Source organism: Phalaenopsis equestris, unplaced genomic scaffold (assembly GCF_001263595.1).
Source record: "Phalaenopsis equestris unplaced genomic scaffold, ASM126359v1 Scaffold000299, whole genome shotgun sequence".
Classification (NCBI taxonomy): Eukaryota; Viridiplantae; Streptophyta; class Magnoliopsida; order Asparagales; family Orchidaceae; genus Phalaenopsis; species Phalaenopsis equestris.
This window is the reverse complement of record NW_018164741.1, coordinates 35873-58571: the sequence shown is the minus strand read 5'-3', so window position 1 is coordinate 58571 and position 22699 is coordinate 35873. Positions and strand designations below refer to the sequence as shown.

Here is a 22699-nt window from a genome sequence, read left to right as displayed (position 1 = left end):
AATTATTTTAATACAAGGAATAAATTTTACTATCCTTCCATTCTCGTTATGGAGAATCGAGTTTCCGATGTGCATGGAGGTACCAATGCCCCCACAATCCGAGTTTTGATTTTATTGTGTCGTCTCCCTTTTTTGTGAGATACTTAGGCGGAATCACACTTTGGATAACTCAGCTCATACATCACCGTTTAACTAGATAGGCCTCTTTCATTTCTTGTGAATATTTGTTAACATATCTAGCAAGTGTTTTTGGCATCGGGTCTCGAAGTTCTTCTAGATTTACTGTTGATGCTATCAACAATTTTTTTTACAAAACAAATGCTAAATAATGTTAGCTATTATAAAAAAATTGAGTTTATAAATGTAATTCAAAATAATTAATTTTACATCGAATGTCTTAAACCATATATCTGAACCTCAATCGAGATCTTCATCCATGATGGATAAGGAGCATTATACTTACTCTTAATGATCACTGTCATAATGATCTCTGTCATTCTATGGATGGGCTGTCTGGATGGATAAAACTTACAAAAAATTAATATTAGCCATATAATTTATTATAAAAATAATTTTAATTAATATAAGTTCAATTACTTACGAATCTCCAATCAGCTCGATTTACAACCGTCTTGAGGCGTCCATGAAAACAGGCTTGCAGAAGTAGAGGGGTCTACCTTGAAGGAAGACAGAGGTGGCAATGTGGTAGTTCTGGGTAATTGGAGGTAGATTTATGGAATTGACGAGCATCGCGGTCATGGTTGAAGTTTTGATCGTCATAATGATGCCGTCTGCACGGTGGGCTATGAAATCACCAGCTTCTTTCTTCAGAAGAAGTTGGAGGCAGTTGGAGGCAATTGATCTCCAAGGACCTTGATCATTGCTACCGTCTGTAGCCATCTGTAATGAAGAGTAAATTGATCAGAATAATTATAAACAATAAATAACAGAAACAAAAATTTGAAACAAATGAAATAAAACTGGAAACTAACGAAAATAAAAGCAGAAAATAACATAAGTAAAAATAAGAAACAATATAAGTAAATGCAGGAAACACCAGAACAAACCATGCAAAATATAAAACCTGTAAGTTCCCATCTTATTTTGATTCATCGGACGAATGAGTAGAGGTTGACTTAAATTCTCGCACCTATATTATCTTGAGACTCATCCACATCACGATCAACTTCTTCATTTGCACAACTAACATCCACTAAGGTATCCCTTTGCTCAAGAGGAAAATGAAAATATGATATTTTATGCTTTTGACGAGCAGGTTTAGCAATAGTTTGGACCTCAATAATCGCTCTAGGCCTAGTTTTAATAAATACAGTCCAGTCAAGTTTTATTCTTGCCCTGCCATAGTATTTAAGATAATATACTTGATTAGCTTGAAGTGCTAGAACGAATGAATCAAATTTGACATATATTTATTTATTTTAACTTCGGATGTCATATGAATTTGTTGATATTGTTTCTCGATTAGGAATATAATCAAACCAAATACAGTTGAATAAAAATACGTTGCACTTAATAGAATTCATATATTGCAATTGCACTATTTCTTGAAGAATTCCATAACAACCTCTCCTACTTTCAGAACGGGTATTTCTTTTAACACATACATTAGAATTCTGTCTTCTTTTCTTTGAAGATTCTAATGTTCATGTTTAGTACATCCGTCTGGTCGTTGATTTGAGGGTCCGTTGTGGAACTGAATTGAAGCTTAGGGCCTAGTTTTCCTTGCAAATCTGAATTGAAGCTTGGGTTCTAATTTTCCTCACAGAGTCCTTCAAAAGTGGCTCAAAAACTTGACATCCCTGTCTAACGTGCTGGTTCTTGGTATCTCGTGCAGTCTTACGATTTCTCTGAAGTACAACTTGGCAATATGCGAGACATTCAATGTCTGGTGGTATGTTACACAATGTGCCATCTTTGAGAATCGATCCACAAGGACCATGACTGAATCTTTATTTTGCTATGTCCTCAGAAGTTTCTCCACCATGCTGACATCCACCAACGGTGCCTTTAGTACTGGTAAGGGGTGTAAAATCCGACATTTTGCTCCCCAGTCTTTGTTATATGACAAATTCGACACTGCCTCATGTGTCGCTCTACATTTGTCGTCAGTCGGGGCCAAAAGAAGTGCTCTCTCACCAATACAAGAGCCTTGTCCCTGCCAGTCTTTCACTGTTGATCCCTTGAAAAATAGCCCCTCGTAGTGAGTATCTAGGAATGCACACCTTACTCGGGTAGAACAAGTAGCCATCAACTTGGTAGTACTGCCCGATAGGCTTCTCCTAGCATTGCTCCCATATCTCCTTGAAGTTTTTATCTGCCTCCTACATGTTCTTTACAATATCAACACCCATAACTCGAGTCTGCACCGACGTGATGAAGAGGTGACGACGACTCAGTGTGTTTGCTACTAGGTTCTGGCTCTTTGCCATGTGCTTAAGCACGAATTAAAATGATGCTGGAAACTCCACCCGCGTGGCATGTCGATCCTTCAGTTTGCTTTGGCTGCTTAGGAATTTCAAGGTTTTATGATCCGTAAACAACATAAACTCGCAACAGGTGATGACTTTAGTGCTCAAGAGCTCTTGCAATTGCATGTAACACTTTGTTGTATGTTGAGGAATTCTTTATGGAATCATTTAGCTTTTCACTGAAAAAGGCGACTGGGCGACTTGCCTAGCTCAGCATTGCCCCTATCCCCACGCCGGATGCATCACCCTCTACCTCGAACTGTTGGTTGAAATTTGGTAATGCTATATATGACGCTCGAGTCACCTTCTCTTCCAGGGTGTCGAAAATGGTCCGAGCTATAGTTGTCTGAGTGATCTCCTTTCCTTTCAAAAGCTCAATCAGAGGAGCAATGATAGTGCTGAAGTTTCTTATGAAGCACCTGTAAAACGATGCTAGCCCCAAAAATTGTATCAGCTCTTTGAACGATTGCAATGCGGCACAACTTATAATGGCCTCGATCTTTGTAAGGTCCATCTAAATACCTGTACTAGATACAATATAATCCAAAAAGCATAATTGGTTCGTCATGAAGTGACACTTTTTCAGATGGGCATATAGTTTTTCTGCTCGTATTATCTTGAACACTTCCCTCAGGTGTTGTAAGTGCTCCTCCTCAGATCAGTTGTATACTAGAATGTTGTCAAAATAAACCACTTCAAATTTCCCAATGTGGGCCCAAAAACCTGATTCATCCACCTCATGAAAGTGCTGGGTGCGTTTGACATGCTGAAAAACTTAACTGTCCACTCGTATAGATTTTCTATGTCTTGAAAGCAGTCTTCCATTCATTTTTTGGCTTCGTTTGTATCTGGTTATACCCACTTTGCAAGTCGATCTTGGAAAAGATGGTGACTCCATGTAACTAGTCCAAGAGATCATTCAGGCGAGGTATGAGAAATTGGTACTTAATGATAATCTTTTTGATGACCCTACCGTCGATGCATATCAACACAATCCATCCTTATTGGGCACCATTAGGGCGGGACAACACACAGACTAGTACTCTCTCTGATTAGCCCTCTCTCTACGAGATCCAGTACATGTTGTTGTAACTCCTCACACTCTGTCGATCTCAATCTGTAGGCTGGTCGAATCAACAACATTGATCCTGGTATAAGATTTTTAGCGTGCTGAATTTCCTTCAATGAAGGTAATCCCTTTGGAAGACTGTCAGCCATGTCATTCTGGAAGTCCTGTAGTAGTGACTGCAGTAGTGCTTTTATCTCACTCTCCTCATCAATTCCCTCTAAGAGGACTAATACCAGTGCCATTGGAGCGTCCCAAACTGACTACATGAAGGTTGCGCAGAGGACTAATGCTTCATTTGTGTCGCCGCTGCCTCTTTCATCCTTAACATGTAACAATACAATATTTTTCCCATCTTTCTTAAAGGAGTAAGTATTCATGAAACCATCGTGCTGAGTCTTCCGGTCAAACTGCCAAGACCTACCCAACAAAATGTGGCAAGTGTATCTCGTTTTCTTTCTTCAACTGAGTAAGGGAATTGTATTATGGATGTTTCTACATAGTCAATCCCAATTACTTCACCATCAGCGTTGACACCACATTTTCATAACTCTCACTGTCGATGATTAAGCTGCAGACCTTGGCCTTTACTGTGCACTTGGTGCGAAGGATATTATGTCTAAATCAGGATTGATCTCGCTCCGGCTCTGACTGCAAAACTCTCCGTATGATTTGCAATTCTCCCTCGTCTCCTTGGTGCTAAATCTCCTCCTTTGGGCTATCATTTGACTTCCCATCCACCTCCTCGACGACTCCCTTTGACTCTCCATATTGCAGTCGAGGGTAATCTCCCCCGGGTCCCGTTATCCATCTCGGTCAGCCTTTGTTGCATACGATGGATCTTCTGTTGTATTTTATCCTAAGTAGGGTTTGAAATGTTACTCTTTGGCGGCATGTTTAGAGTTTGGGTTTGTCATTGTTTGGATTTTTTTTTTCTTTTGGGGAAGGGCTCTTTGATAGGACTAGGATTATGGTAGCTTTGATACCACATGATATCAGAGTTAATCCAAGCTATGACTAAACAAAATATTTATTGCTGAATTCAAAAGTTACAACGACGACTCAACTTAAAACAACACAAATATGCAACCGGTCAAGCGACGAAAATGACTCCTTAAAATAAGAATAAAAACATCACAAAACAATAAACGACTCCCTCAGGGAGAGCGGTAGGTTTGGAAGGGAAGGGAAGGGAGGGAGGCGTGGTAGTGCTGGAGGAATCAATAGGGGTGGGTGGTCTGTTTGGCAGGTGCGAGTGGGTTAGGCGCAGGAGAGACGTTGTCCTGCTGGATGGGAGCTAGAGGAGGGGCGACCTGCTGGAAGGTTCTGGAGGCGGTCGTTGGCAGACGGAGTAGCACTGGAGATGTCTGACCGCAGTGGATGGTCTCCTCCTCGGACTAGTTATAGCCTGAGCATCTTCTCTTCGTCAGATACAACACTCAGAAGGGAGAAACACTGGTGACAGAATTCTGAAATTAGAAACAAGTCAAGCCTCCTCTAAGCAAGCATGACTAGTCTATATATAATAGGCGAGGGTACATAAAAAACAGTAAGTAATGGAGAAGGAAAGGGATAGGTAAGAAAAGAGATGGAAAAGTTAAGGAATAAATTAAGAAGGAAATTGAGTATGAAATAAGGGGGAGGAAGGGTCGGTAACTCCTTCCGGCTTACCGGTCCATTCTCTCTGTTGGACGACACCTCCATGCTGGACCGACCGGTCCAACCTATTCCCGTGTCAAGAGGTTTTGGGATGCAATTAAACAAATTTATTCATAAGTGAAAGTTGCTGCACTCATCTACGAAATTAAAATAAATTTTACCACTACTAAACAATGTAACCTTTATTTCATTGAATACTTTCATATTATGGAAGTTCGGTTGAGTTGGATTAGTACCAAAATTTCAATATATCATGCTGTGAGGATGATCCTCAAATTATTTGTGGAGTGAGGTAAAGAGTGTAAGGGGATCCCTAAGATAAGATGAATGGATGGCTAAAAATAAGGGAGGTTGAGAGAAAGAAAGCATCAATAAATCTTATGTTTAGATGGAAGGAGGTCAATCAGCCATGAGAAAAACAAATGTCTTTTCTTAATTCAGCCAACTATCTTCAAATAGAAGCCAATTCCTAGTATTTATAATGGTAACTATAAATTGCTTGGGCAATCTAACTCTAATAGGAATGGTAGAATAAATTTAATATGTGGTTTTATTTTAGTTCTCACCATTTAGTAATTTTTTATGCAGTGTAGTCATGTTCCTCTCCGACATGTCAGGGAGGTCACCTCTGTATAAAAGGTACGTTTTTCAGACTGGTTTTGATGCAAAGTTGCTTAGTGAAGGGCTTTTTAAATGATACTTTTATGTTTGATCTACTTTATCTGTTTCAGAGCATTTGTGTTCTTTAGCTCACCTATATCTAAGGAGTTGGTCAATCACATCAAGAGTGATGCAAGTGTACGACCCCGCCTATCTACATTGAGTGAGGTTAACATTATCTTGATCGATCTCATCCTGTACTATTACTTTTCTTTTCTATCAGTGACTAAGGATGGTTTCTTTATGGGAATTTTTCTCTTTTTTATACTTAAATTGTTCTTTTTCTATAAACATTTTCAGATGAACTTGGAATACTTTGCCATTGATAGTCAGGTGCTCATAGTTTTCTATTTCTTAATTTTTTTTTGGAGTATTTACATACATACTACTCAATTCTTATGTACTTTTCTAACACCTATACTTCAATTTCTAGGTACGTGCCACCTTCCCTATGCATGATAAGGTGTATTTCACTTCTTAGAAGTTAAAATGGTGGTATTTTTGATGTGATATGAAATATTTGGGTGGTATAATTGTAAAAAAGTTGAAGTTTAGGTGTTAGTTATGTAAATACATAAGAATTGGTTGGTATGTATGTAAATGCCCCATTTTATCTTCTAATTTTGTGCGTATCATGTGTGAACTTGGTAATAGTCTTCATATTAATTATACCAGTTCAACCTGATTGTTACATTGCACATGTAGGGCTTCATTTCTGATCATGAGAGGGCTCTGGAAGAGTTGTTTGGCGATACTGCAGAAATTTCTCTGGCACACAATGCAACTCTACAGACGATTGCTACACGAATTGCTACGGTGTTTGCTTCTTTGAAGGTACAATTGTTGCAGTCCTTAAGATTGACATTTTAAGAAATCATCTTTTGCTAGTTAAATGAATTTCTACTGATGATATATGTAGGGCGAGGATGAAAATGAAACTTTGCAGCCTATTTTTCTCGTTCTGTTTAACTGAATTATTTTTCCTTTTCTTTTATTCACGTGGATGATTGATGTTTGTTGCATCCTATTATTGCTGATTCGATACATGTATAACTTTTTGTAATAATTTCATTGAAAAAATATCATTGGCCATGGCTATCCTACCTCATAAGTGTTGATCTATTAAAAAAAATGAAAACCCTCGCAATCACTTGTCCACGTCACTATACTTACATGAGAACAAGGAAGTCATGAACAGGAACTCGTTGAGAGAGGACAGTGACAGAACCGTGCTGTTTGGAGGTTATGTCATGTGCTCGCAAGGGAAGGCATTAGATGGACCTGCAACGTGTGAAGAAGAAATGGAGCTCAAGAGAAATACATTTTAAAGTTAAATCCTGCTGTCAATTTCATCGTCTTACCTTGTTTTCTTCTGCAACTAAGGCAATAAATGAATCAAGTTGAGTCGCGTAAGGCTCTTCATGCTCAAGCTCATTTACCAAAAGATTGTGTGAGGTCGGTTCAAGCTTAATTCAAGCTTTCTGGACATTGTAGTAGCTTGATTCTCTTAAATTGAGCTTGATTCATTTTGTGATTATCTAGCTTTAAACAGGCAGCTTATTTGAAAACATAAATGAGCTTTATTCCGCTTAATTTTTTTTAAATCTACGCAAAAAAGTCTTAAATTCCATCGGTAATATCCACCCAGAAGCATTCCTCCAAACCCTTTTACATGACACCAACACCCCACGTGCATTATTGGCTCATAAAATTGCAAAAAAAGTTTCCATAAAAACATTGGTAAGTTAAACATCCAAGTGTTGTGGGACTAATGACATGTTTGTTTAAACTGCATTTTGACAGCTTATGCATTTTCAAAATGCCGAAAACAGCGTTTTCACACCGCACCTATCTAGGTGTGGTGGCAACTTTCAGGCAGCAGTCTAACTTTTCCAAAAAAAATAAATATTTGTAATAGTCACCGCACCCATCTTATCAGCAGATTATTTTTAATCAGCTTATCAGCATATTATTCAATAAGCTGCAGCTACCCCAAACAGACCCTAAATAACTGAAATTGCACGTTTCTTAATTGATTTTTATAGCTAGTATAGCTAAAATCAAAACTATAATATCTAAAACTAAAACTATAATAAAATTTGTAATTGATTTTTAATTAGCTTTTTAAAGCAAGTTGTTTTTCATTTAATTGATTAGTTTCTATTTTTAGGTTTATTTAATGCTAAACAAAAAAATAGATTTATATAAATACGTTTAATTGGTTAATAAACATAGATTTATTTAATTGATTAGTATTGAGGGAAAAGTGAATTAGGTGAGTAGCTTAATCTTAAGCGTACTTATGGGTGGATGTGGAAAGTTGTACTTGTTATTCTGTGTTGCAGCTTTGAAAATTCTACTGTCATGTGCACTGTCATCTCAACCGGTCACGACAAAAATGAAACACATGCTGAAGTCGCAATTGACTATGACATTCTGCGTCGGGGACCCACAACGACCGATGAATACAATATTTTCATTATTTGGAACACGTGCATCAACTTGTGTTCCATCAATTGCTCTAATATAATTTTGGAGAGATTACGATGGGTTACGTAATAACATTGTTTTTTGAAAGTCGAATGTAATAAATTAGAGAAATTACTTTAAAGAACGACATGCACAGTGCATCGTGTGAAATATTTGTGGGGGTTCGTTAAAACGTAGGATTTGTTGGTTTTATGAATTGTGAAGAAAAACTTACATGTGCATTCAACCCTGCTTAGAAGTATCTGAAATTTTTTTTGGAGGATTGTTGAAATCGCTCTATTGCTCATCACATTGATTCATTTTGTGATAATTTGTAGAGAGTTATCGCTAACATCTCTCGCGAAGTCGTCCTGGAAGAGCCATGAAGTCAATGATTTCTGTGTAGTTTCTCAAACAGATCATTGAATATCGTCTATGTCATGCAGAACATATTGTTAAATTTCGTTGGGTGGCCCGCAAGCAACTCCCTAATCCTTTTGTTCTCAGCATATGAGGATGTCATGCAAGCGGAGCACTCTATGTACTAGTTATAATGTTCATACATTAAGCATGTGACAGCTGCAACTCTCATTTGCGCCTTTATCTAGTTGTCCATGTATGTTAATATTGTAGTGGCTAACACAAAAGCATCAATGAATAAGCCATGTCCCAAATAGTTCAAATATCCAAATCAAAATGAAAAATAATAAAAAAAATATAATGTTCCAAGCAATTAGAAATAAAAAAAGTTTATCAAATGTTCTTGCGATTATGAAAAATATCATAGGTACACCACCTAACGGTCATCGAGCATCTTGACAAAAATATCTCTACGGTTCGGATCTTCAAGCAAATCTATCGCAAACAAATACAGCGGCAACTCCTCAAATTTCCTTAGTTCCATTCAAAATTTGTAGAAATTGGCCGACAGAAGTTGCTTAAGATGTGCAGGGTTTAGCGCTGCATGAAGCCACCAACCGTGATATCCGACTTCTAAGGAAAGTAGCTCTCAATTTTCTTTATTCTCAATCCGTGTACGCTTAAAATGACAGTTGGACTCAAGTTTATGGAGGTCCGGGCTAGGGACTTCTGTTGAATCACTCGATTGGTCGGCTCCAAGTTTTCGAGGGTGCCACCAAACCCTATCTTACAGGGGGCACATGCATTGTTGCCCGTAACCACGACACCCCCAAACATACGAATCAACTTATTCTCCAACTCATGATCGATTCCACTGAATTTAAATTTCTTTGTAGCAGCACCATCAATAAATTCATATAACATCTACTTCAATTTAAAATCAAAATGAAAATTGATCAAATTAGGGGATTTTTCAAAAATGCTTATCGCAAGTCTATCTGCCTACTACTGCTCACTATATCCCATCCCAAGTCCGTTGATCCTCGTTTCAATTCCTTAAAAAATTTTCAATCTTTCTTGAGCTGATCCTACTTTTTTTTCTTAATTACGTTCTATCATACTCTGTATTTTTCTTGGATTTTCTTATAACCCTTCATTGTTGAAATATGTTGTAGGTCTATTTCCCAGATCGATCTTTTTAAGGCAAATGTCACAAAATATTATTTTTGTTTCTTTGTCCAACATTGCGAGTGAATCAGTCTCTTTGTTCTTTAACATTGTATTACTATGATGAAAAAAAAAAATTAACATAAATAAGAATTCAATAATATATGCATATGCACACACCACACCACCACACGCATCACCACACGCCCACACACACCACACACCACACAACAGTAGCACACCCACACATTACACACCACATACCACACCATTACACACCACGACACACCTCCACACACCTCACGACACCACACCTCCACACACCTCACGACACCACACCAACACATCCACACACCCTACCACTTCACATCAGCACATCCACACACCACAACACTACACACACCACCACATCTTCACACCTCCACACACCCCACCACATCACAACAACACATCCACACACCACAACACCACTCCACAACACACATCCACACACCACACCGCCACCCCTCTACACACCACACCGCCACCCCTCCACACACATCACCACACTACAATATCACACGAACCACCACATCACTCCACAACAACATATCCACACATCACACCACACCTCCATACCTCCACACCTCCACACCTCCACACACCCCCATCACACCACAACAATACAAATCACACCACACCTCCATACCCCCATCACACCACACACCCCATCCATCACACCACAACAATACAACCACACACCACCCCACCACTCCACAATGGCCCACCCACTCACCACTCCCCCACACACCACCACACCTCCACACCACACACCCCATATCAGAACAACACATCACACACAACACCATACACACCACCACAACTTCCTGAACCCTCAATGCGCCCAACCACAATAGCACATTCACACACCCCACTACACAACAATACACCCCCACACACCAACCACATCAGAACAACACATCCACACAACACCATACACACCACCAAATCTTCCTAAACCCTTAATGCGCCCAACCACAATAGCACATTCACACACTACATTACCACACCACAAATTAGCAGCCGAACAACAACACAACAACACTACACTTCACACAACATACCACCACATCACACACGACTACATCACACAATATCACACACACCACAACAACACATCCACATACACCACCACCACACACACCACCACACACCCAACCACAATAACACATTTACACACCACACCACCACACCACACCACCACACCACACATTAGCAGCCGAATCACAACACAACACACCAGCACACCAGCACACCACCACCACAACACACACACCAACACCAAACCATACCAAACAACATTACACCAACACCACACCACACCATCACACATACCACGACACCACCACGCACCACCACACACACCACCCAATTGGTATGTATTTCTCAGATTCTCACTCAATTTCCAACACTCTAACACACCACCACTCGAAGCTTTGATATTAAAAAATCCACAAGAAACTTCCACATCACAACACCACGACACACCACAACACAACAGACCTCCTCTTATGCTCAAAATTCTTCATACCCAACGCCAAATTCCAACTAAAAAAACCATTTACATATGACAGCAGACCTCCCAATGAGATTGTACTTGATTATAACACTTCATTTGAGGAATTTTGAGAAAAGGAGACTCGTATTATGAATTAGCATCCAACATCAAATTTCAACTTAATTCTATCACTAAATTCCAACTCAAAAACAAAATCTTCTTCTCATATTCTCAGTCAAATATCAAATTCTCACTCAAATTTCAAATTATCACTCAAATATCAAACTCTCACTCAAATCCAACACCAAATTCCAACATAAACATTAAAACCGAAGCATCAGCAGCCGAAACTGCCCCAATTATGAATGTAAAGATCTCAAAAAACAAGAAATCTCAAAAAATGGGTGCTACGCAGAAAACAAAAGAAACCCATCAAGCAAATTCACAAAGAAACTCTTTACAAACCAATTCAGCTAACATAGCAAATCCACCAAGAAAAGATAAGGGATAGAGGATATCAGAAGAAGAAACAAACTTCCGGAAACCCTCCTCATAGGTCTCGGGGAACAAAGAGAAAGAAGATGAGAAAATATGGGACGGGGACGAGGACGAGCAAGGCACGGGAGAAAACACGAGAGCTCCGGAGCGAGTTAGGGCAGAAGACACGAAGTTGGGGTAGAAGGATATTGCGAAGCGCGGGGGTGCAGGTGGGGGGCACCTCAGTAAAAAAATTTCGATGAAATGCGACGCGCCGCAGCAACGCTGCGCCACCCCCCCTGTAGGACAGTGGGGAAAAAAGGGTTTATGTAGCTGACAGCACTTAGAGGGATAAAATAAAGGATTGTTGCTGTTGTTGAAGAAGCTTCTTTGATGATAAATTTTGTACAGGGACCTTTGGTTAATACAACACTTCGATCCGTAAGTTCGAGAAAATTTTGCTGCAAATTTTTGGAAGTTAGTTGAATGTTACACTCTTATCTAATCCACTAATTTCTATTTTCATTTTATTTATAAATTTTATTGTAAATCAATATGGGAAATCCAGTGATGGAAACATCTAAGAATTTACCTGACTAGCACTGTAAGCTTTTTTAAACCATTTGAAATTAGCTGTAGACTTAATTGTGGTCTATTCTTGTATCGCAATAAAATTTCCACCAGAAAATTTCACCATATTCAAATTTTTAATGTATTCTTCTGTTTCTCCAATACGTTTTAGGAATTCCCTTATGTTCGCTACCGTGCTGCCAAGTCAAGTTTAGATGCTTCGACTATGACAAGTGTTCGTGATCTAATCCCAACAAAGCTTGCTGCTATTGTTTGGCATTGCCTTGCCAAATATAGGTCTTCAATCCCTGACTTTCCACAAACAGAGACCTGTGAGTTACTAATTTTAGACCGATCAGTTGACCAGGTAAGATGTGTGGCTTTTTTATTCTTCTGCAGGGTTGATAACTTTGATACGGTGTGCTATACCTGTTTAATTGCTCATTCATGATCAATTTGTAGATTGCTCCAATCATTCATGAATGGACTTATGATGCCATGTGCCATGATTTGCTAAATATGGATGGAAACAAATTTGTACATGAGGTAACGTCTTATTGTTATTATTTTCACATCTATTGCTTTCTCTCTTTCTTGCTCATTGATATGTTTCTCACTGAATATGACTTAGCATGTTTAGGTGCCTAGCAAGGCAGGTTCAACATCTGAAAAGAAGGAGGTTCTTTTGGAGGATCATGATCCTATCTGGGTTGAGCTTAGGCATGCCCATATAGCAGACGTGAGTTTGATGCCTGAAGTTTTTTCTTAGGGACATTTATTGAGCTTAGGCATGCCCATATAGCAGACGTGAGTTCGATGCCTGAAGTTTTTTCTTAGGGACATTTACCTACATACCACCCAATTTTTATGTATTTACATATCTGACACCTAAACTATAATTTTTTGCATTTCATAATATAAAAAATACCATCATTTTAACTTTTAAAATGTGAAATAAACCTTTTCATGCATAGGTAAGGTGGCATGTATGTAAAAATTAAACTTTAGTTGTTAGATATGTAAATTCATTTGTATTGTGTTGTGTTTGTAAATTTTCCTTTTTCTTATATAGACATATGAAGTTGAATCCTAGCAACTAACTGTATTCCAGGCTAGCGAAAGGCTACATGATAAGATGACGAACTTCATATCAAGAAATAAAGCTGCACAAATTCATCACGGCTCAAGGTATTAGCTACATGAACTATAATTTTGAAAATTAAATAATAGAAATTAGATCCTTTATTGGAGAAGGTGAAGAAAATGTTTTTGAGAAGTTTTACAATAAATCTGGCCATATAGATTAAAGACCTTTGGTCTTTGCTACTGTTAATGAGGCTTTCGTGTTGGTATGTGAAGTGTTATTGTGGTTGCTTTTATCATCACCAACTTATTCATTAAAACTTTCTTTTGGGTTCCATGGAGACTAATAATATCGGTGGACTAATAAGATCAAGAACCTTATACAATTTTGATTCTTTAGTTTTTCATATTTCTGCATTCCAAGGATGAGGAGAATAACTTCTATTAAAAATAAGTGAAAAATATCCCTAAGCAAGAAGCACCAATAAGTTTGGTTAGGTTGAAGCTAGAGTGAACAGAAATTGTAGAAACAAAGTTTCAAAAAAAATATATATATGACCTCTCTTGTGATACTTAAGGTGAGCATATAGATTATAAGAATTATTGAATTGGATCCCAGGAGTTGGGATAAAGTTAATGACGACGAGGGTTTGCACGATTCTTATAATTTTGGCATTTTAGCCGTCAAAATTTTTGTTGTTTGGTTGAGCACAATTGTAAAAATGGTGACTATGCACCTAAGATGCTAAATCTAATTTAAGCATGAAGTATGCACTTGACCCACAATCTTAAAATAAGTTGCAAACTTCGGATGATTATTGTTTCTTTTTTTCTTAGGTTATTTTTTTTTAGTTAAATCAACTTTTTCTAATCCCAGTAGTTTCGTCGAACAAGAGTTATGCATTATTGAAATGACAGTTCTCAGTGAACCTTCTCTCAAACAAAGATGGTAATGAATGAATCTTTTTGATATCCAAAATAGTATTCTAGGATAAGGGGCTGACTAACCACAACACAACATTATAAAATTATAATTACTTGAGATATATAAAAGCCTTTATAGGTGGATTTTGACCCATGCAATACAAATTATTGCCTTCTGGCTTTCCTGGTGTGGATTAAAGATTAATTCAATGAGCCTGATCTCCTTAAGAACTGAAGGAATATGTAATTTTGATTGTGTTCACGATATCTTAACTAGAGAATGACACGAAATCAAAGGAATTTTCCACATAAATTTGGGAAAACAAATCTTTTCTTCAATAACACAAAATAATATAATCCGATCACATCAAGATAAACTCCTACAATTCGAGAGGTTTGCAATCTCTCCCAAACGCTAATCCCAAGACTCAATTCAACAATCTCATAGTATGCCCTAACCCTAACTTATTAAGCCCTATTTATACTAAAGAACAATAAATAATAAAAAAAACTAAATTGCTCATAGGTGCCAGTCTAACATTACTCGCCTCCCAAAAGAATACCTTATCCTCAAGGTGCAAAAAAATGAAACTGCTATTGGATCAAGTTATATGGCTCCCACTCATAAACTGACTTGAGTTTGGCTCTCACCGTCAACAATTAATTGAAATAAGTGATGGGTCATTAATACTGCCTGAGAATTATGCTTAATCCATAGCCTGAAGCTTCGGTCTCTACAATGAAAGGTTGACTAAAATCCGATAATGCTCGCACTGGTATACTTGTCATGACATTCTTTAATTTTTCAAAAGTCTGGGTCGCCACCATCTTCCACTGAAAGTTATCCTTCTTCATTTCTCTGTTGACGACCACACAGTAAAATGAAAACCCTTCATGAATTTCCGATAGTATTCGAAGTCCTAGATATTCTCTCAACCCCTTCAAGATCTTATGTAATGGTCACTCGAATATAATTGTCACCTTCGATGGATTCACCAACACAAAGGCCTTGCACGTACTTGGGTTATCGTGAAGCACCTCCTATCTCGTCTCTCTCTTGAATTCTCCAATTGTGTTAAAATCAGTCCCTTACAAACTACCCTGCTCTTATGTACTTGCCTCACTCCCATCATTACTCATGAACCATTCTGTCGGTTTCTCAACCACTGCGATTTTCTGTTCCAGGACAAAATTCTTCAAATCAATCTTCTAATCCCGAATCGCACACCACTCCATTTTGCCTACTTCCGCTTGTTCCAAACATCCAAATGTCGTACAATGCCCTCCAGATGCTGTCGCTTGAATCCCCTTCCGACTCATTCTCTCTTTCTTATATGTTTTGGTTTGTACCGGGATTTAGAATGTCTCACCATTTCTTCCAAGTGTTTAGCATCCGTACTTGACACTGTTACTCAATCCTGTGGTAGGCGGTTTTGTGTGAAATTTCATGATTTTCTTCATCATTTCTTCGAAGGTCGTGAATCTCCCCTCCATAATTTCCTCCATAGATTAGAGTTGGCCCTCCATAGATGAGAAACACTTTTCTATTTTCGATATGATTTGGATCATGTCTCTCTCTAATTTCTCCTCCTAATCCTCTTTTTTTTTGTTTGACATTACTCCAAGGATGATTTCTGATCACGAAAGCGGAACTTTTATTTGTTGTGATCTCGTTGTTGCTCGAATCTCAACTGTACCGCGAGGCCGTAAGCTGCGATTGTGTCTTTGGCTTCCCATTTTGCTCGAATCGCAATTGTATCGCGACTAGGGCATGTTAGATCCTGCCCTTGCTTCCCTGCACTCGCCGACATCCCTTATTCTTCGTAGCTAGCTCCAATCGCGACCATATCATGAGATTCACCTCTACACCCCAACTATAATTCTTGTTTTATTAGGGTTCGATCATGAAGGACACTATATGCCTCAATCATGATCGAGAGGCTTCCCAACTCGTGATTCCGCATATCTGTACGCCACAATCCAGTTGTAGGCTTGCCAACTCACTAGAATTGCGACTGTTTTGTTAGGTTAGGTCACGCCGCTATCCCATCGGCTTCACTACTAGCTCGAATCGTAGAAATTATGTCGAATGTCTTCCCCGAATCAAATGCTCTAATACCAATTTGATAAAAATCAAAGGGAATTTCCACACAAATTAGGGAGAACAAATCTTATCTTTAATAACACAAAACAACACAATTTGAATATATAAATATAAACATCTACAATTCAAGAGGTAGACGATCTCTCCCAAATCCTAACTCTACACCTAAAATTGGAGAGGTAGGCAATTTTCCCAAACTCTAATCTTATGAATGAAGACACCAATCACACATGTCCTTATAAATCTAATAAGCTGTATTTATACCAAATAATAATAAATAATAAAAGACTAAATTTCCCATAGGCTTCGATCTAAATGAGGCTTAAAACATTTATGGAAGTCTTCTAGTGCAGTCTTTTTTTTTCTTAAACAAAATATATTGACAAGATAATGATACGAGTTCAACAAAGACATTTACAAAGAAAATTCGGAAGATAAGGAAAAAGATATATCATCACAAATAAGATATAAAATACTAATTTTTGCCTATTTTGATACGAAGAACTTGAATTCTCGTATTCACAAGAGAGTTGATGTTTTGAATGTTCCGATCAAAATAAGAAGTTTACTGTGATAATATTAAGGCATTTCAAGAACTTTTGTAATATGCTCGGTGATAATATCAATATTTGATGAAGTGTCTAACATTAAGGAGCTAGTAAGAATTGAAACACCAACCACTATCCGAGAAGAGAATTTAATTTTCTTCATATATGGGTGTAGAATCGAATTGTTAGAAGGGGGTCTTCCACTAAAGGGATCGGAGGAGCATTATGAACACCAAATGGAAGTCCTTCGTCTGAAGTTTAGGATTTCTCATCTCATGGTAAACCTTAAAACACTTAGTGAATTTTCATTTTAAGTTTGACAAGTGATGCAAGAAAGATATTTTCAAAACTCACTTTTGACTAATATCCTGACGATGGAGACCAAGTCCAAACCTTGTAGAAAGGGTAATTATATCTAATTCCATAAAAGGCTCTAGTCACAAATGGCCTAGTAAAATATGCTATTCAACCATCCATCTATAAAGGCTTTTTAAAAATTGATGCCAAGGAGAATAATTTAGATTGCATTGAAGTATTGCAGAGAAGCCGTGGATTTGAGATCCAAATATGAGTGATAGGTTTCACCAATTAATTAAAATGGGGGGACTATTTTAACATGTGCATCGAAAGCCCGTAGATATAGTATGAACTTCATGATGTGGGTCTAATTTAATCTGTCTAAAGAAAGCCTTATGATGACATGTCATTATTTGATGAACCTAACGGTTTGACTCATTTCTGGTTTGTGATGGGTTCACCTTTTTCATTGCGAGTTTCTTTGTGAGTGTTAGAGAGTGACATGAGAGAATTGGCTCATATATTCTTTTTGTATCTCCATTGTTTTATTTCTTTTCTTCTCTCTTTATCTCAAAACTGTTACATATTTTGCTTTCTCTTATCAAATTCAATTGACTATCTGCTATTAAAGGTCACACATTTAAACCTTCAATGGGCAGTTTATTTCATTTTTGTACACAAAAAAAAGTAGAAATTAAATTACTATTTTTAAATGTGTTGGCTTTCCACAAATAAACCATTTGAAATTAAATTATAAAATCGATTTATGAGGTATATTCGGCTTGAATCTAACTTTAAATGATTGATGGATCTAGTACAAAAGAGCAAAATGTGGTAATAGAGAATTATCTAAGTAACGCAGATACAAATATCGAGACAAAGGCACGGCACGTAATATGAGGATACAATATAATTGAAAAAAATAGAACACGACACGTCATTGACACATATTTATATTTAATTAATTATTCATATTAAAAGATAATTAGGAAATTTATATACAACAACAACAACAATAATAAAAGTCTAATAATAATTAGGAAATTTATATACAACGACAACAACAACAATAACGAAGCGTAAATCCCACTACGTGGGGTCGGCTACATGAATCCTTTTTCTCCATTGCGTCCTATTTAGTGTCATATTTTCATTTAGTTCTAGTAAATTAAGATCATTTTTAATACAATAAGCCCAAGTCTTCCTAGGTCCAAAGGAAATTGGATGTCCAAAGGAAATTGGATGGAGGATTGCAAAAGGGCAAGATAATTACTGTTATGTCTTGTGCAGTCCTTGATTGAAGACTATGTCTTGAGCTTGCATTCGATCATGATTGATGATTAAAGCATGTGAGGTGTGGATTGACCTTACTCATGGGTTGGTCCCCAGTTATTATATTGACTGATCCATACGGAACTCTCAAAGTGAAATCTTTGTTAGCAAGTATACTTGTGTTTAATATCAAACGCTACTAATTGTTAACCCTAAGCCTGAATTTTCTTTAAATGAATATATGCATTGCATGCATCATAATAAAAGTCTAATAATAATTAGGAAATTTATATACAACAACAACAACAACAAAGCGTTAATCCCACTACGTGGGGTCGGCTACATGAATCCTTTTTCTCCATTGCGTCCTATTTAGTGTCATATTTTCATTTGGTTCTAGTAAATTAAGATCATTTTTAATACAATAAGCCCAAGTTTTCCTAGGTCTACCTCCACCTTTCTTAACACAAGTTGAATCTAAAACATCTACTCTCCTAGTCGGATCCGGATCATTAGATGGTCGACGTTTAATGTGACCAAACCATCTAAGACGACTTTCTCTAATTAGGAAATTTATATACGTAGTACAAAACTCTTATGTATTTACATATCTCACACTTAAACTTTTTATTTACATACATAGCACTTTAGTGCTTTAAACCTTTACATATAATGGTGTATTTCATTTTTAAAAAGTAATAATAGTGCTATTTTTGATGTGATATTAAAGATTTGAGCTACATGTGTAATATGAAAGCTTAGGTGTGGGGTGTGTAAACACACAAGTATTGTGTGCTGCTATGTGTGTAAATGCCCCTAAATAATTTTCCTTAGCTAAGTATGTAGGTGAACAAATGTATTCGACAAAAACTTAATTCTCATTCAAACAATGGTTGTTCATGTTTGTTTAGTTACATAAATGAATAAGCCTGAACAAAATTTTAAAATTTTGTCATATAAATCGAAAAGTTTAAACACCATTTAACTTTTCAATTTATGTTTGTGAAAATACTTGTTTCTATGAATTCCATAAAATGTTTACTTAATGCTGATTTATTCTATATTCTTGTAGCAATTTTCTTATATCTTATGAGCTGTAATAATTATGTGGATTGTCAGAGGTACAAATATGATGAAAATATCAAATAAATAATTAGATATATAGGTTTTTTTTTTATGATATTCAAATTTCAGCAGACAATTTAAATACTAGCCAGTGAATTATAAACAATTTGATTAAAAATCCATTGATGTCTAGTGGTAAGGTCATATGATTAAATCATTAGCATTAAATATTTAATTTGTTAGGCTTAATTAAAACTTGATTATGTCTCGGACTCAATAAAAATAAATAAATAAATAGGCTTGAGCAAGATTTTAAAACTTGGTTCGTGTTCAAGCTCAGCTCAAATTTAATAAAGAAAATGAACAAATATGTGTAAGATGGTGCTTAGCTCAGTTGTGTTCATTTGCAACCCTACCTAGCTGACGCTCACAACTTCTTATAAATAAATTTTAAGCATGCTTGCTTTCATGGAATGGATATTATGCGCTACATGTTTTTCAACTATGTACTATGCAGAGATGGCGGTGAATTATCAACTAGGGATTTGCAGAAAATGGTTCAAGCATTACCACAATACAGCGAGCAAATCGATAAGCTTTCCCTTCATGTCGAGGTTTGTTGTGTTATGTGCCATTTAGTTAGCTAATGTCAAGCATTTTCAAATATTTTATCTATTGTTAAATGGCATTTGTCGGACTCATGGCTATTGTTCTTTCTTGTGAAGTACTTTATCAATTCTTTTACTGTTATAAGCAATAATATTTTTAGAAATTTTATTCATTATATTCATATATATATATATCTATTTTGCTATCATTTGAATGAAAAATTGAGTTGGTTGCGCTTTGGATCACTTAAAGCAATTATTGGATCCTCTGCAAGTCCTGATAAATTTCTTTTATATCACTTTTCAAGTATTTTTTTTATTTGATTGGCAAAAATTCAACTTACTGCGTTGTTGACACAACTTTGAACCGATAGTTGCAAATTTTTTTAGATGCCATGTTTTTATTTGTTTTATCTAAAGGACGATCTTTTGCATTGTGCACTTTTTCGAAATTAGCCAAAAAATGCAAAGCTTGTCAGAAATAAAAAATGTACGGATCACTGTTTTTGTTCAAATTTCTATTTTGCTAAATTTGGTCTGTAAATCGGTAATTTAGGTATAAGCATTCCTTTTGCTTTATTTTAATTCAATATGGGCCAGATATGCGTATAAAATGGTATTTCTTCTGTTTATGTCACATCAATTTCTTTCTTTGTGATAGCGGGTGATGCATGGTTCAATTCTTTTAAATGATGCTATTGTTATTCTGTTAGTTCAATTCTTTTAGATGATGCTATTGTTATGCTGTTAGGATGAAAAGATTGTAAATATTTTTAAATATTTCACATGTGCTATCTTGAACTGGTTCATGCATCATTATCATCACCATCCTTCTCTTTACCTCCTCCCTCTGTAGAGCACACTTGCAAGCATGGATTTGAGGTTTGATAGATTGCCCTAATATAAAATTTTGGGAAATATAGGGTGTATTTGGGGCAGCAGTGCGGTGGCGGGGCAGTGTTGCACCGTAATTTTTTTGTTTTGGCAAAACTTACTTTTTCAAAAAGCTGCAGCCAACAGCTGTGTTTTTCCACTAAACCCGACTTTTTCAAAAACAAAATTCTTTTGTTATAGCCACCGCAGCTTTTGAACAGTAGCTTCTTTCTTAGCAACTTCACGGTTGCTTCTTTAAACATCCGCAGTTGCCCCAAACATACCCTAAGTGTGATGGTTGCTAGAAAGCTGCTGTTCGAATTTTTAAATTTTTTTTTATTTTTGTAATCACCACCGGAATTTTTTGAACCACAGTTTCTTCTGCAATAGCTTCACAGCTGCTTTTTTCAAATAGCTGCAACTGCCTCAAACAGACCCTTGTAGCCACGTGAAACAACAACCGAAGGAAACAAGTGAAAAAGAAAAAGCCACGTGAAATAGAATTCTGAAAATTCTTTCAGCAATCAAACAACAATGGCTGAATCTCTGTTCAGCGCAAGTAACTAACCACCTGAAACTTTTGGGATACAACAAGAATCACCCAAGTTATTCTAAAATAGAAAAACTTCTTCTAAAACAATCTGTCTTTCTCCTCCTAATAGCGGTTATTTATACAATAAAGCTAAGGCCCAAACAGCCAACTCCACACAATCGAACCGGGACTGCCAAAAAAACGAAAACGCTAAACCGAGACTGCTAAACATAATCCAGACCTGAAATGACAGTTTAACCTGAAATAAAATAAACTGAAACCGAAACAGACAAACATTATTAAAACATTAAAGCTCTTGCATCATTCCCCTATATTAGGAGGTGGTTTAGATTCTTGGGTAGATCAATTTGATAGGCATTGTCATTAATTTTTTTGATAATTCCAAAGAGTCCATCAGCATGTTGTTTGAGTTTGCAAATTTTTCTGGTGAGAACCTTTCTTTTCTACATACTGGCGTGACTTATTGGTCTGATTTTGGCAACGGGAATTTTGTTTAGTTATCCTTTCTCTGACTAGTTGATGCAATTGCTGTAGTTCTTGGTCGTGATGCTCACCATCTGGACTATAAGGAGAAGCAAATTGTTGTGCAATAAGATTAATCAAAGTTGTTGGATTTGGGAACCATACAAAATTTCAGGACTTTTCCCAGTAGTTTGATTCCGGGATCGATTAAAAGCGAACTCCACTTGTGCAAGGGATGAGATCTTACTGCTGTATGTTCTTTCCAACAAAGCAATGCAGTAAATTACTCAAAATATAGTTGATTGTCTCCATCTGGCCATCGATTTAAGGATGGGCAGCTGCAATAAATTGTAGTTTAGTTCCGAACTTTCCCCTCGAAGTACTAAAAAAGTAACTCTGAAATTTGAGTTCTTTATTAGAAGGAATGGTCTTAGGGATTCAGTGTAATCGCATAAT

General features: G+C 36.8%; 1 protein-coding gene across 1 annotated transcript in view; it reads left to right on the top strand.

Annotated features, from left to right (window-relative positions):
- LOC110025453 (SNARE-interacting protein KEULE-like) overlaps nt 1–22699 on the top strand; it is a 48710-nt gene that overhangs the window by 9569 nt on the left and 16442 nt on the right. Inside the window, exons 5-13 of the mRNA XM_020725937.1 lie at nt 5803–5853; nt 5946–6042; nt 6175–6207; nt 6580–6708; nt 12627–12821; nt 12917–13000; nt 13095–13193; nt 13566–13642; nt 20265–20361. Of these exons, the coding sequence (XP_020581596.1) occupies nt 5803–5853; nt 5946–6042; nt 6175–6207; nt 6580–6708; nt 12627–12821; nt 12917–13000; nt 13095–13193; nt 13566–13642; nt 20265–20361 (862 nt within the window). The remainder of the gene's footprint in view (nt 1–5802; nt 5854–5945; nt 6043–6174; nt 6208–6579; nt 6709–12626; nt 12822–12916; nt 13001–13094; nt 13194–13565; nt 13643–20264; nt 20362–22699) is intronic.